This window comes from Dermacentor variabilis, chromosome 8 (assembly GCF_050947875.1).
Source record: "Dermacentor variabilis isolate Ectoservices chromosome 8, ASM5094787v1, whole genome shotgun sequence".
Classification (NCBI taxonomy): Eukaryota; Metazoa; Arthropoda; class Arachnida; order Ixodida; family Ixodidae; genus Dermacentor; species Dermacentor variabilis.
In genome coordinates, this window is record NC_134575.1 from 167,134,931 (window position 1) to 167,149,200 (window position 14,270).

Consider the following 14,270-nt stretch of genomic DNA (forward strand, 5'->3'; position numbering starts at 1 on the left):
GACGGCATCCCAGGTCTTGTGGTCGACGTCGACGTACATCGCTAGCATGTCGGCGAGGGTCTTATTGAGCCGCTCCGTAAGACCATTCGTCTGCGGGTGGTAGGCCGTTGTCCTCCTGTGCCTTGTCTGACTGTATTTATTGAATGGCTTGGGTGAGTTCCGCTATAAAGGCCGTTCCTCGGTCGGTGATGAGGACTTCTGGGGCGCCATGTCGCAGCAGGATGTTTTCGACAAAGAATTTCGCCACTTCGGCTGCGCTACCTTTCGGCAGTGCTTTTGTTTCAGCGAAGCGGGTGAGGTAGTCCGTCGCCATGACGATCCACTTATTTCGGTTATTGACGTCGGAAAGGGTCCCCGCAAGTCCATCCCGATCTGCTGGAATGGTCGGCAAGGAGGCTCGATTGGCTGTAGTAATCCGGCTGGCCTTGTCGGCGGTGTCTTGCGTCGCTGACAGTCTCGGCATGTTCTGACATAACGGGCGACGTCGGCGGTCAGGCGCGGCCAATAATACTTTTCTTGTATCCTCGACAGTGTCCGGGAAAATCCGAGGTGTCCCGCGGTCGGATCGTCATGTAGGGCGTGCAATACTTCTGGACGAAGTCCTGACGGGACAACAAGAAGGTAATTGGCGCGGACTGGTGAGAAGTTCTTCTTCACTAGTATACTGTCTTGAAGAGTGAAGGACGATAATCCGCGCTTAAATGCCCTGGGGACAACGTCGGTGTGCCCTTCCAAATAATCGACGAGGCCTTTAAGCTCCGGGTCCGCTCGTTGCTGTTCGGCGAAGTCTTCCGCGCTTATTATTCCAAGGAAGGCGTCATCCTCGTCATCTTGCGGCGGCGGGTCAATGGGGGCGCGTGATAGGCAATCGGCGTCTGAGTGTTTTCGTCCGGACTTGTATGTTACAGTGATGTCGTATTCTTGTAGTCTGAGGCTCCACCGTGCCAGCCGTCCTGAGGGATCCGCGCACGATCTGAAGTGGTCCACGTGGTGCGCCTTAAACCCTTTTGCGGACGCTGACAAACTTCGCCATTTTTGTTCTTTTCTTTGCTACGAGTGCTTTTATTTATTACCTTCGTTTGTTTGCAGCATCGGGTCGATGCTTTTTAAGAGGGGGGGTATTGACACGTGTACTTATCTTTATCGGGCGACCACGTTTTGCCGCTTAACAAATGTAATCGCACAGCGAGGGACGCGCCTGCATGTATCCGACGTTTCTGGACAGTTATCGATGCTTCTACCCGGCTGTCTGTTGTCGCCGAACCTTGTGTTATCTGATTCCATCGCGTAACGCAAATGGTGTAGAACATTGTGGAAGGCACGCGGGTCCGAACGATTAGTCTGGAACATTCGACGACTGCTCTAAAAAAGCCGACGCGCTTGACCCGCAGATCAGATTTCCGACGATCGCCGACTCTGTTCGCCGCTTTCGTTGTGCTATAAGTGTAGCCTGTTTTGTGGGCACAGGTTCGCCCAATAAAATCTAGTTTTGCCTTTCACAGTATTGCTATTGTGTTCTTAACGTCACCACCACGTGACAATATGGTCCGAAGTATCGCCTTAACTGCTTCTCGGAGAGTCCTCGTTTTCGTATGGGTGTCCAAACCCACACTCTGTCGCCGACGTCATAGATTACTATTCGACGGTGAAGATCATAGCGCCCTGCGTCACAATCTTGCTGCTGGCAGATCCGCAAGCGCGCGAGTTGCCGAGCCTCTTCTGCGCGTTGCGTAAACTCAGCGGCGTCCCTATCAGTCTCGTCAAAATCATGTCGAAGCATTGCGTTCAACATCGTTTGTACATCCCGCTCATGAACCAGGGTGAACGGAGTCATGCGCGTCGTCTCTTGTTTCGCCGTGTTATATGCAAAGGTGATATACGGTAGGATGTCGTGCCAATTTTTATGTTCAACATCCACGTACATGGAGAGCATGTCTCCAATTGTTTTGTTTAGGCGTTCAGTTAATCCGTTGGTTTGTGGATGGTAGGCGGTAGATTTCCGATACTCCGTTCCACTTAGCAGCAAGACGTGATTTAAAAGCGCAGCCGTGAATGCGGTTCCTCGGTCTGTTATTAAGACGGTTGGTGCGCCGTGTCGCAACACAATGTGCTCAATGAAAAAGCGCGACACCTCTGCCGCTGTGCTTCTCTGGATTGCCTTCGTTTCAGCGTAACGTGTGAGATAGTCGGTTGCTACGATAACAAAGCGATTCCCTGCAGTAGAAGTAGGAAGCGGACCCAATATATCCATTCCGATTTGGTCAAATGGTCTTCGAGGGACCTGGACGGGTTGCAGGAGGCCGGCTGGTTTCGACGGAGGCGACTTGCGCCTCTGGCAGTCGAGGCAAGTGCGGACGTGATGTTTCACGGTGGTGTTAAGTCTCGGCCAGTAGTACCTCTGCTGCACTCTCGCCAACGTTCTCGTGCAGCCTAAGTGACCAGAAGTCACCTCGTTGTGACAGGCTTGAAGTACTTCCGTACGAAGAGCTGCAGTAATGACGAGTAGATAGGGGGTTCCCGGGCGAAGAAAAGTTTCTTTTGTAGAGGACTTTGGCTCGCAAACAAAACGACAACAGGACTCTTGCGAAAACTCTAGGCGGTTTCGCAGATCTGCCCTCTAAGTAATTAATGAGCTCAAGAAAGTCAGGGTCGTCCCGTTGTTGTTGGGCGATGGTGGATGTGTTCAGAACACAAAGAAATGCCGAGTCTTCTTCGGGTGCAGCAGACGACTCTATCGGTGATCGAGACAGGCAGTCAGAATCCGTATGTCGTTTTCCCGACTTGTACTTGACAGTTATGTCAAACACTTGGAGCCGTAGGCTCAAACGCACCAGTCGTCCTGAAGGGTCTTTAAGGTTTGTCAACCAACACAGTGAATGGTGGTCGCTGATAACTGTGAAGTGGCGGCCATACAAATATGGCCGAAATTTCATAACAGCCCATACTACAGCGAGGCATTCCTTCTCAGTTGTGGAGTAATGAGCCTCTGTGCGTGAGAGTGTTCTGCTTGCATAGGCAAGTACTCTTTCTGTGCCATCCTGCCACTGCACAAGAACAGCTCCCAAGCCAACATTGCTGGCATCAGTGTGGAGCAATGTAGGAGCGGCCTCATCAAAGTAAGCAAGCACTAGAGGTGTCTTTAGACGTTCTCGCAAGTCAGTGAATGCACCTTGTTCTTCGTCGCCCCATACAAAAGCAACGTCGTCTCTCGTCAGGCGCGTTAACGGCGACGCAATGCGAGCAAAGTCCGCAATAAACCGCCGGTAATAGGTACAGAGGCCCAGAAAGCGCCTGACAGCCTTTTTATCGGTTGGTACTGGAAACTGTGCTACGGCCCCAATTTTCTCAGGATCTGGGCGAACATCCGCGTTGCTGACGACGTGACCGAGAAACTGTAGTTCCCCGAAGCCAAAATGGCACTTCTCCGGCTTCAGGGGGAGGCCGGCTGATCGGATGGAATGCAGAACTGCTTAAAGCCGTTGGAGGTGTTCTTCAAAAGTTGCGGAGAACACGATGACGTCTCCAGGTACACTTAGCAGGTTTTCCTCTTCAGACCCGAAAGCACAGTATCCATGAGGCGTTGGAATGTAGTTGGAATGTAGCAGGGGCAGAGCACAAGCCGAAAGGCAAGGCTTTAAATTCGTATAGGCCGTCTGGCGTCACAAAAGCAGTTCTTTCACGGTCTCTCGGATCTACCTCGATTAGCCAATATCCGCTTTTTATGTCCATTGAAGAGAAGTAACGCGCGTGACGAAGCCTGTCGAGTGAATCATCTATACGGGGAAGCGGGTACACGTCTTTCTTTGTCACTTGATTTAGTTTTCGGTAGTCCGCGCAGAAACGCAAGCTGCCGTCTTTTTTCTTAACAAGAACTACAGGAGATGCCCAGGGACTCGTTGATGGTTGAATCACGTCGTCTTCCAGCATTTTTGTCACTTGTTGTTGTATGGATTCACGTTCTCTGGGAGCCACACGATAAAGATTTTGGTGAATTGGTCTTGCTGTGTCCTTTGCAATTATCCGATGCTTCGTTCGAGGCGTCCGTCCGACGCTAGACGTCGACGCAAAGCAGTCATTGAACTTCGACAAGAGCGTGAGAAGCCGCTCTCGTTCGTACTGCGACAAAGCAGTGCTGACGTCGAGTGCAGAAGCTGGGTCTGGCGTAGGTCCTTCTTCGAGTAGTGAACAGCAGCCTCGAACATCCGCAGCACCATAAAAAAAAGCCACAACCATGCTCTTTGGAAGGTACCGTCGCTCTGCGCTAAAATTGGTTAGTAACAAGTTAGTGCGCCGTCGGTGACATTTGCGATTCTTCGTGCAACCGAGATACCGTGAGTAAGCAACAACGTGGTCATTTGGTCGGCAACTCCCTCGCAATGAAACGGTGCCTCACATGCTACCGTAACAAGGGTGCATGATCGAGGTGGGATGAAGACGTCGTCTTCTGCTAGACGAAAGGAGTTGCGTTGCGGCGATAAGCAATGGACTAAACCAGGGCTCTTATAAAACGTCACCATGCGGTCCGGAATGTTAATTACAGCGCCGTATTCTTTCAGGAAATCCATTCCAATAATCAACTCTTTACAGCACACAGGAAGAACGATGAAAGTGGCCACGAAAGAAGAATCCCGGATGCTAATTCTAGCAGTACATCTTCCAATAGGCATCAGTAATTGCCCGCCTGCCGTCCTTATGTGGGGTCCCGTCCATGGCGTCTTTACTTTCTTCAGACGGAGGACGAGTTCCTGACTCATTATACAGAAGTCGGCACCAGTGTCGACTAACGCTGTCACCGGCTGTCCATCCACCAAAACATCATTGTCGGCGCTCACAATTTCTTCGGTGTCGGGGTTTATTGGCTTCACGTTGTTTTGCGGCGAGAGTGTCGGGGGCTTTTTATTGTCTTGCGGTGGGCCTGCAACCTTACCCCCGGAGGTCACCGCCTTCAGTTTACCCGGCGTGGGCTGGGCAACTTTCGTCCTCGGAGGTCAGCAAAAGTACGTCCAGTAGGGGAAGACATCTGACGTGGAGGGGTTGGAGAGCGCGACCGACGGCCGAAATCGGACTGAACAGGCGGCACAGATTCGTCATTCGGGTGCGCTATTGGAGGTCCCTGAAAAGCTGTTTCGTCGCGGCGTAGCATGGAGTCGTCATTTGAACGTCGACCATAGGACCACGGACGAAAAGGTCGAAATGATGTGTCGCGATGCCAGCAATGACGCGAAATGTGGCCGGCGCCTCCGCAATGAAAACAGAGTGGGCGCCTATCGACGGTGCGCCATGCGTCGGTTCTCCGAAATTGCGGCCTTCCCGTAGTGTCGTTTTGCGGCGTTGAACAAGGTGCTGTGAACGGCGGCTGGTGGTATGACTGTAGCTGCGTGATGGGTGCGCGCCTCGAAGCCTCCTCTTGCGGCGGCGACGAAGGAGCGACTGTCGGAGGCTGGTGGTACGGCGGTGTGGTTGTAACGGGTGGTGGACATCGGACAGCGGCTGCGTAGTTCGTGGGACGTAGGTAATCTTCAAGATCGGCTGCCGGTAACGCCTGCCTGATTTCGTCACGCACCACTCCGGCGATTGACGTTACGGGTCTATCCACTGTCGGTGTCAGAATCTTTTGAACTTCCCTGACGAGTTCTCTGATCAATTCCCCGCAAGGGGTTCTGATACTCGCCAGTCACTGCGGCGGCATTGATTGTGGTGCTGGTGGGCAGTGGATCGCACTGTCTGCATCTCTGATGAAGGGCCCGCTCAATAGCCGTAGCCTCTTTGATAAAGTCATCGACGGTGACTTGTGGATTTCGCACAAGTCCCGCGAACAACTGCTCTTTTACACTTCGCATGAGGTAGCGCAACTTTTCTTCAGTCATGTTCGCGTCGCTCTACGAAAGAGGCGGGCCATGTCCTCGGCGAACATTGTGACCGACTCATTAGGTTGTTGTACCCGTAGGTCCATCATCTGCTGGGCACGGTCGCTTCGGTCGGCACTCGCAAAAGTATCTGTAATTTTCTGACGAAAGTCATTCCATGTCGTTAGGCTAGCTTCGCGGTTTTCGTACCAAGTGCGGCCGCTGTCGTCAAGGGCGAAATAGGCGTGGGAGAGCTTTTGCTGCTCAGTCCACTGATTAATCTGTGAGACGCGTTCATATATGTCAAGCCAGTCTTCAATGTCTTCGAAGACTGCTCCGCGATAGCGATAGAGAACCAGAGGATGTAGAATGGTTACTTGCTGCGGACTGGAAAACCGGCTGCTTTGGGGTGCTTGCGTTGGGCTGGTTTCGGCCATTGCGATATGTGTGGAGCTCCTAGAGAGAGGTGGTTGAAGAGCGGAGAACTCCTGGGCAAGGCCTAGCAGTCAACGACTAAAGCGATGCACGGGTGTTGTAACTGGTGATAACGCGTCCGGGCTAGAGGAACGGCTCCCAGAAGGACTCCCGAGCATCAGGCGCGGTCAGTACCCCGCACCTCCACCAGTGTCGCAGTACAACGCGGACAGTAGACAGGGAGACGTTCAAGAGCAGCAGTACAACTTGTTCAGATACAAAACAGGCCAGAGACACGTCTTCTTCGTCCTCACCGAAATCCTACTGACCCACTAGACGAAGTCCGTTATTGTCCCTATCTTCGTTGTCGTCTGCATAGAAGAATAGACTCGTCAATATGCTCGTGCATTACATGTCATTCGCGTATATGCTCGGTATTACATGTCATATGCCATGCATGCATGTCAGACATGTAATTCATGTTTATGACATGCCATGCATGTTACTCTTGTAGTGTCAAAACAAACCAGGTCATTCAGGTCGCACATGCTTGTCATGTGTTTTCATGTCTTGTCATATTATGTATATCAGGACATGACGACATGGCATGCGTGCATGTCATATACATGTAATTCATGAAATGTCATTCTGTTCATGTCATTAAAACTTCTTTATGGGCGAGTTGGTGCATACTTCATTTGAAAATTGTAACAGCGCTTACACATGCCTGTGTCTCGTCCTGGTTACTTTGTGGATGCATGTGTTAGCGCTGTAACCATTTTCAAATAATGTTCATGTCGCGCGGGTCATGTGATGTCATTAGATTTCATATATCATTCACGCCATGAGAATGTCATGCATGTCATTCATGATGTCATGCCACACGTGTCGTGCTACTTACGTAATGCGTGTACGTCAATCACGTCACGTTAGGTTATTCATGACATAGGTGTAGCTCATGTTATGTCATGCGTTTTACGGCGTCACGTCCGTGAAGTTGACTACTCCGCAGCGGGGAGAAGCATATGGCGTAATTTCCAACCACGTGATAGCGCTCGGCAAGTAGAGGTCCAAACGGCGAAAAGAAAAGGCAGGCGCAACTCTGCTCCTTTTGGAAGCACATTAGAAGCAAGGGCACTACTCCTAGAGCAGAGGTGGAGGGCTGTGTAGAAAACGTTCCAAAATACGGATATAAGAATCTAAACGGAAGGAAAGCAACTAGTGCACGTGACCCTTTGGAACCATCTCAAATCAGAGGAGGAGGCAGGGATTGCGTCACAAAAACCTCTCTGTATAGATATGTTGAAAATAAATGCAGTTTATTATTATTCTTATTTGCCGTGTTGAACCACTGGACGTGCGCATATTAATATACGTTTCGTTCTCTTCTTCGATTACAATAATAAATAAGGCGAAAATGTAGCATCCCTGATGTCTCATTCTTGCTTTTGTGAGGTATAGTTTAATTAGCATTGCAATGACTTCATCTAGTATCAGTCAACTAGACCAGCAACAATTACATATAGATACTTCAAAAACTATTTGTCACCGATTTATCGTTTCTCGATGCCCGTAGCTTCTGCGGTAACCAAGTTTAGTTCAAACATCAAATTTTCCTAAACATTTTGCCTGTTTAGAGGCCTTATATCAAACATTCGCTAAAATTCCCCACTGCCCTACGAGAACCAATGGTCATGGTAATTTTACATTTGCAGAGAATGGGCACAACGTTATTAGTTACAGTGTACGATATTTGAAGCGTGTATGGTGTAGAGACAGCCTTTGCAGAAACACACCGTACAAGCGTTTCAGAGTCCCACAGCCCTATAATACGAACCACGCAAGATGTTTGCGCAATATTTGTGGAAATACACAACATGCCATAAAAATTACATTCTGATTGATCTTGTGCTCAATGCGGAAGAAAGTGGTATGAGTCAAATTCCTCAAGCAATTGTTCGAAAGCGGTATACGGTGGTTCTAAACTATGCTTATTAAGGTCCTGACAGAACTGTACGGCACGTTGGCTTACATTTAGTGAAAATGGGGCTCATGGCAAGCGCAAAAGTATCTGCAAAGCGTGGTGTTCCATGCTTAATAAGATTGTTGGAAATTTTGTAGAACCTTCAATATTTCTCAATTTAATGGGTTTTAAGAGGATCCTGCAGTGTCCTTGGTTACCTAAAAGAGTCACGTTGTTATTACTCAGTGGACGTAGGTGTAAAGTTATGGGTGGCAATGAAGTGTGTAGTTCCTTTCCGGCGTACCATGTAGAGCCCGCTGTCCTGGAAGAAATAATACGCGCCGAAATCAAATTTGATGAAATGGGGGTGAAATTTGATGAAATGCATATGGCTGATGTACGAGCGAAGATAAATGTTTGTAGTAGGAGTATGGTTGTGACGTAATAGTTCTGCGGAAGCTGCAAAGCGGAGATGAGTCATTAATAAAGGGAAAATGAGACATCCACCCGAACGTAGCTAAGTGCTACAAGGGAAACCCATACGGGTGCCTGGAAAGCAAACTTTCGCAGTTGAGAAAAAATTCGTCCTCGTCTGGGACTCTAACCCGGGACCATCCCTTTACCGGGGCAGCCACTCTACCATCTGAGCTAACCAGACGGCTAGCAGATGACGGCGAAGTCGAATTTATCTGCAACTCAGAAGGAAAGGCAACAGTTTGTCGTAATAGTTCTGCGGAAACCCGCAAGGTGGAGAGGAGTAATAGAGGGTAAATGAGACATCCACCCAAGCATAGCTAAATTCTACAAGGGAAACCCATATGGGTCCCTCGAAAGGAAAGCTTCGCAGTTGAGAAAAAATTCGTCCTCGTCTGGGTCTCTAACCCGGGACCATCCCCTTACCGGGGCAGCCGCTCTACCGTCTGAGCTAACCAGGCGGCTAGAAGATGACGGCGAAGTCGAATTTATCTGCAACTCAGAAGGAAAGGCAACAGTTTGTCGTAATAGTTCTGCGGAAATCCGCAAGGTGGAGAGGAGTAATAGAGGGTAAATGAGACATCCACCCAAGCATAGCTAAGTGCTACAAGGGAAACCCATATGGGTCCCTCGAAAGGAAAGCTTCGCAGTTGAGAAAAAATTCGTCCTCGTCTGGGTCTCTAACCCGGGACCATCCCCTTACCGGGGCAGCCGCTCTACCGTCTGAGCTAACCAGGCGGCTAGCAGATGATGGCGAAGTCGAATTTATCTGCAACTCAGAAGGAAAGGCAACAGTTTGACGTAGTAGCTCTGCGGAAACCCGCAAGGTGGGGAGGAGTAATAGAGTGAAAATGAGACATCCACCCAAACGTAGCTAAGTGCTACAAGGGAAACCAATACGGGTCCCTCGAAAGGAAAGCTTCGCGGTTGAAGAAAAATTGGTCCCGGTCCGGAAAGGAGGTGGTCCCGGGTTCGAGACCCGTACCAGGACGAATTTTTCCTCAACTGCGAATCTATCCTGTAGAGGCACAGGTATGTGTTTCTCTTGTAGAACTTAGCTACGTTTGGGTGGAAGACTCTTTTTCTCTTTATTGAGTTTGGTTTTAAAGGCTAAAAATTTTTTAAGCAAGTGTTCGGAACCTTTATTTGCTAGCCACTCTGAAAACTCATTACACGTAATTGAAATTCCTAATTCATCTTCCCAAAGAAACAGGCTGACAAGAAACTAGGCTGACTGTGCAAGGTCGCAAAAGCCTACTGTTATTTGATTTATATCGATTCATTCTTTGCTACAAACCAGACCCTTGCGCTAAATAGGCACCGGTCTCGCCTCATTCGGAGTCTCTTCAAAAAATAAAAAATAAATATCCAATAGTGGGATCAAACCAGGGTCCGCTCAAACCACTCATCCATCAAAAGCTACCAACGCACTATCCATTAGGAATTGGGCATTTTCCTACGAAACACAACTAGCACTTTGAGATTGGTGGCGCTGGCATTGCGTCACACTGCGACGAGTAACTTTTTCGCGATATTGTATTACGCTCGCGATCCGCCCAGGTCGTAGCGGAACAGGCTGTGACGTTCTTTTTCCCGGAGTATAACAAATTATTGTTCATACCATCCTTGTCGTTGCCTTGCTTCACATTCTTACAGATGCCTACATCACACACATCAAGAAATGTTGGTCCATATGGTAACACTTTGCAGAACCGCGAAAAGTGGTTCACAGCCAGCTATCTACAGAAATTGTGTCGTGCAACATAGATAACCACAAAGCAATATTTTCGTAACATTTCTCATCCCACTGCGGCACCCGTCAAACTAGCAAATATTTCAGTAGAGTTAGACAGCAGCGTAGCTGACGTCTCCCAGCGGCGCCTTTGCCTCTATATTACTAGTAGAGGGAAAAGTGCGTAAGAGACCAGAAAGAAACGGAGGTTGTAGGTGGCGACCTCCGACACCTCTACACGGGCACTTCCTGACACGCGCCTCCTCAAAGCTTTGGCGGTGCTTGGCTATTTCACTCACGTCGCGCAGCACGTACTCTGAGACTCCTTGGGAAGCATTGCGACGTTATTTTTCTGGCACGTAATATAAGGCTACCGCTTCCGCATTTCAAGGCCTCACACAGCGCGCTAATGTGTTCGGAGCCACAAGAAACACGGGCAGCACTAGCTGGCGTGAAGCAAAATGCAATGCCGCATTTAAACATCCGGAAAGATCAAGTTCCACGCTATACCGGCGCCCCGCCTTCGCGAGTGGTGTCGCGCATGCAAGTTGGCGGTGTTGAGTCACAAGGCTTCTTAGAAATCAGCATCTCTGCGCAACCAATCTCTGATGGCAGTATATAACTCGTAATACTCAGCGTCCGGCTTGGGCATTGCGAGAGGCACGCTATTCGCGCTTCCTTCATCTCACAAGCACGCGATGGGCACTGCGGATTTTCTATTGTGTTTCGGCCTCTTAGCCGCGACAAGAATTGCGTATGGTTACACGCTGCTGGAGTCGACGCAAATTGTTGAAGGTCAGTGTATGTTTTTTTCTGTTCCTCGAATTAAAGGTTTATTTTGATGCTCTTGATTCTATAGGGCGAAACTTCTTTTTATTTTCGATATGGCGAAATGGCGTTACATCCACGGAAATGTTCCACATTTGACATGGCGGCCGAATTGCGGTATATAGTTCATAGGAAACATGCAAAGAAAAACATGGCGGCACACAAGGTGAAGCATATACTAACAACTGTGTATTCACAAACGTAAGGCAACACACGTGACCATTGGCCCTTATTTCCAGAAAGAACAATCGAAATTAAAAGAGAGACGCATCCTCCATTACAATGAGTGGCGCTTAGTGGTTGATTTACCTGCCTTTACAAGTGAAACGTTCTTCTCAGTTACTGCAATGAATGGAGGGCTGATGCACGTGCGAAATGCACGATACAACACGCTACGAGCCACTTGTATCTATGGCTTCCTTCCCTTAATTTTGTTTAACAGCTCTGTATTCAGTTCAAATAATGCCATTCAACCGCATCCGTCGGAACATGCAGCATGGCTCTCGGGTGTCGGCAATTTGCTGCGCAGATGGTTGTGTTCTCGTGGTTACCATTTTACGCATCGCCGAGTTTCACCCGTGTACACAGCATGGAAGGAAAAACAGATTTTGGAGACAGGTGAACTCTTTGCGGTGCACAAATTCAGGAGCATGGCACGTGTTTTCTCCTTGTGCATGAGGCCTGCCGCAATTAGCTCCTTATAAGTCCTTATAATTGTAACCCGGCGCTTATTACCGCTTTTCTTGAGGCGTACAAGCTGTAGCGTCAAGGTACGGTTCGTCTTATGATTACGACTTGAATGCCTGCATGCGTCATACATCATTCAAGCGTTGTTCCTTCTAGTGAACCTGCAGTGAGAAGAATCATGGGTCAGAATTATCTGTACGCTTCCAGTATTGTACATCCAACAAGTATGCGTATTTAAATCTTGGTGTCTTACGCACCGAAGCAAAGATATTATTACGAAGGACGTCGTAGAGGGGGAACTCTGGACTAATATTGACCACCTGGGGTTCTTTACTCTACACCCAAACCCGTCGTGGTTGCTCAGTGGATATGGTGTTCGGGTGCTGAGCACGAGGTGGCGGCATTGAATCCCGGCCACGGCGGCCGCATTTCGATGGTGGCGAAATGCGAAAACACCCGTGCACTTAGCTTTAGGTGCACGTTGAAGAACCCCAGGTGGTCAAAAGTTCAGGAGTCCTCCACTACGGCGTGCCTCATAATCAGAAAGTGGTTTTGGCACATAAAACCCCTTAATTTAATTTTAAACTCTACGCCCAATTCATGGTACCAAGCGTGTTTACTTCGTTCGCATTGAAACGCCGCTGCTATGGCTGGGATTTGATCCCGAGTCCCCGGGCTTAGCAGTGCAACGCCCAAGCCACTAAGCCACCCCGGCTGATAGCAAGCATGCCAAGCACTGAACGTTACCTGGAGGTAAAACTATTGAAGGCGGTGATTTGAGGTCAATCGATAGGTGTCATCCGACTGAACCGCGTTGCGGCTTTCTTACAGACGGCCCTTTGTTCGTTTAAAGTGGGTGATCCATTCTTTGTACTGTGTTCTGAGGAGGTCATCGATTTTCTTAACTTAGGCAGCCCAGTACTCGGTTCTAGCCAGTCAGTTCCCGTCAAGGATTGTTTTATATTTGTCCACACCATGGCATACTTATGGTTATTCAGTGATGCATAACTAAGTTTGGTCCTGTTAATTTCTACAGCCAGACTGAAATGTCCAGTAGAGATTTAGTGCAGCCTCTGGAGGTTTACTTCCTTTCATTGTAAGTGCCACTCTTAATGGAATGTATTGGACGATAACTTGGATCACCTTAACGTGCTACAGATTGTGCGCCAATCTTCACTGAGAAAAATTATTTCAATTTCTCCGATCGCAGGCCGAGTCGAATCTACGTCATAAACACTCAGACAGTCTTGTCCTAAATTACAATCACGCACATGCTACGCGGCAACTTTACTACGACAGCATTAGGGAAGAGCGAGAGAGCATCCTGGCTGTGAACACGCCTTACACATGGTGCGTTTCGGCTATTGTAATACTGGGGTAAATATATGCTTCAATGCTCATGGAAGAAACGTCAACACTCATCGCCAGGTGAGTTGTGCAAGATTTATTTATTTTTCTTCGTATATATTTAAGGTTTAGGTACACAACAGAAAATTATGCGTTAGTATTATTAGGATACTTCACTTACTTTATGAAGACTCTGTATGTCCGTATATAACCATTTCATGGCCAACCTGGGTTACCGGATAGTTCATAGTCCAATGGGTAGCACATGTAGCTGTTGTGCCGAGGAAGCAGGATTCAAAATCAGCCGTTAGACCAAGTTTGGTTACTAAGAATTTTGGAACGCGTTTATATGTGACACTCTTCAATGAACCTCTCCACGCCGACATGGGTCACTGTAGATGCGGGATTGTGTAGATGCCGCTGTTTAGTAAACTGCCTGGTTGTACTGGGTATGTGCTTCTCGGTCAGTGCTGGGGACTCATATCCCTGGGTACCTGTCACCTGGTGTGTGCTGCTCTTCAATGAATATCTTCGACTGACCTTTCGTAACTCGGTATGTGCCACTAGGAATCTGCAGCTCTACAATGACGAGTCTAGATTCCCCGACGCAGAGCGGAATCGAGCCTACCTAACAAGGTTTGCTCACGAACAGCAACCCGACGGGCTGGCAGGCTTCGCCACAAATCCACTGAGTATGTGCCGCTCTTCAACGAACCTCTTGTCAACTTGGATCATTCAATACGTCCCGCTGAGTGAACGGCCAGCAAAGAACAATCCTCAGCGTTTGCAGGCACCGCACCCACGCTTCTTTTCTCGGAGGCGACATGCAGACTTTTCGGCAGCGCCACTAAATGGCGCAGCGTGTCCAGAAAGAAGCGCGAAAGAAGTGCGCCGTAGTCCTGCTCGCACATGACGCGTTTCTCAGCGTACGCACGCATCAGCTCGCCATGCATTTTGGAGGCCACGCGCAGACGTCGCG

General features: G+C 48.9%; 1 protein-coding gene across 2 annotated transcripts in view; it reads left to right on the plus strand.

Moving 5' to 3' along the window:
• Positions 1–10,987: 10,987 nt before the first annotated feature.
• The window catches only part of LOC142590707 (uncharacterized), an 83,394-nt gene continuing 80,111 nt past the window's right edge, over positions 10,988–14,270 (plus strand). The window contains exons 1-2 of one of the 2 annotated variants that reach the window (XM_075703124.1): positions 11,136–11,224; positions 13,155–13,372. In XM_075703124.1, coding sequence (XP_075559239.1) covers positions 13,330–13,372 — 43 coding nt within the window. In that variant the 5' untranslated portion in view covers positions 11,136–11,224; positions 13,155–13,329. Of the gene's footprint in view, positions 11,225–13,154; positions 13,373–14,270 lie in introns of both variants that reach the window. The other variant, XM_075703123.1, reaches the window with a different exon arrangement.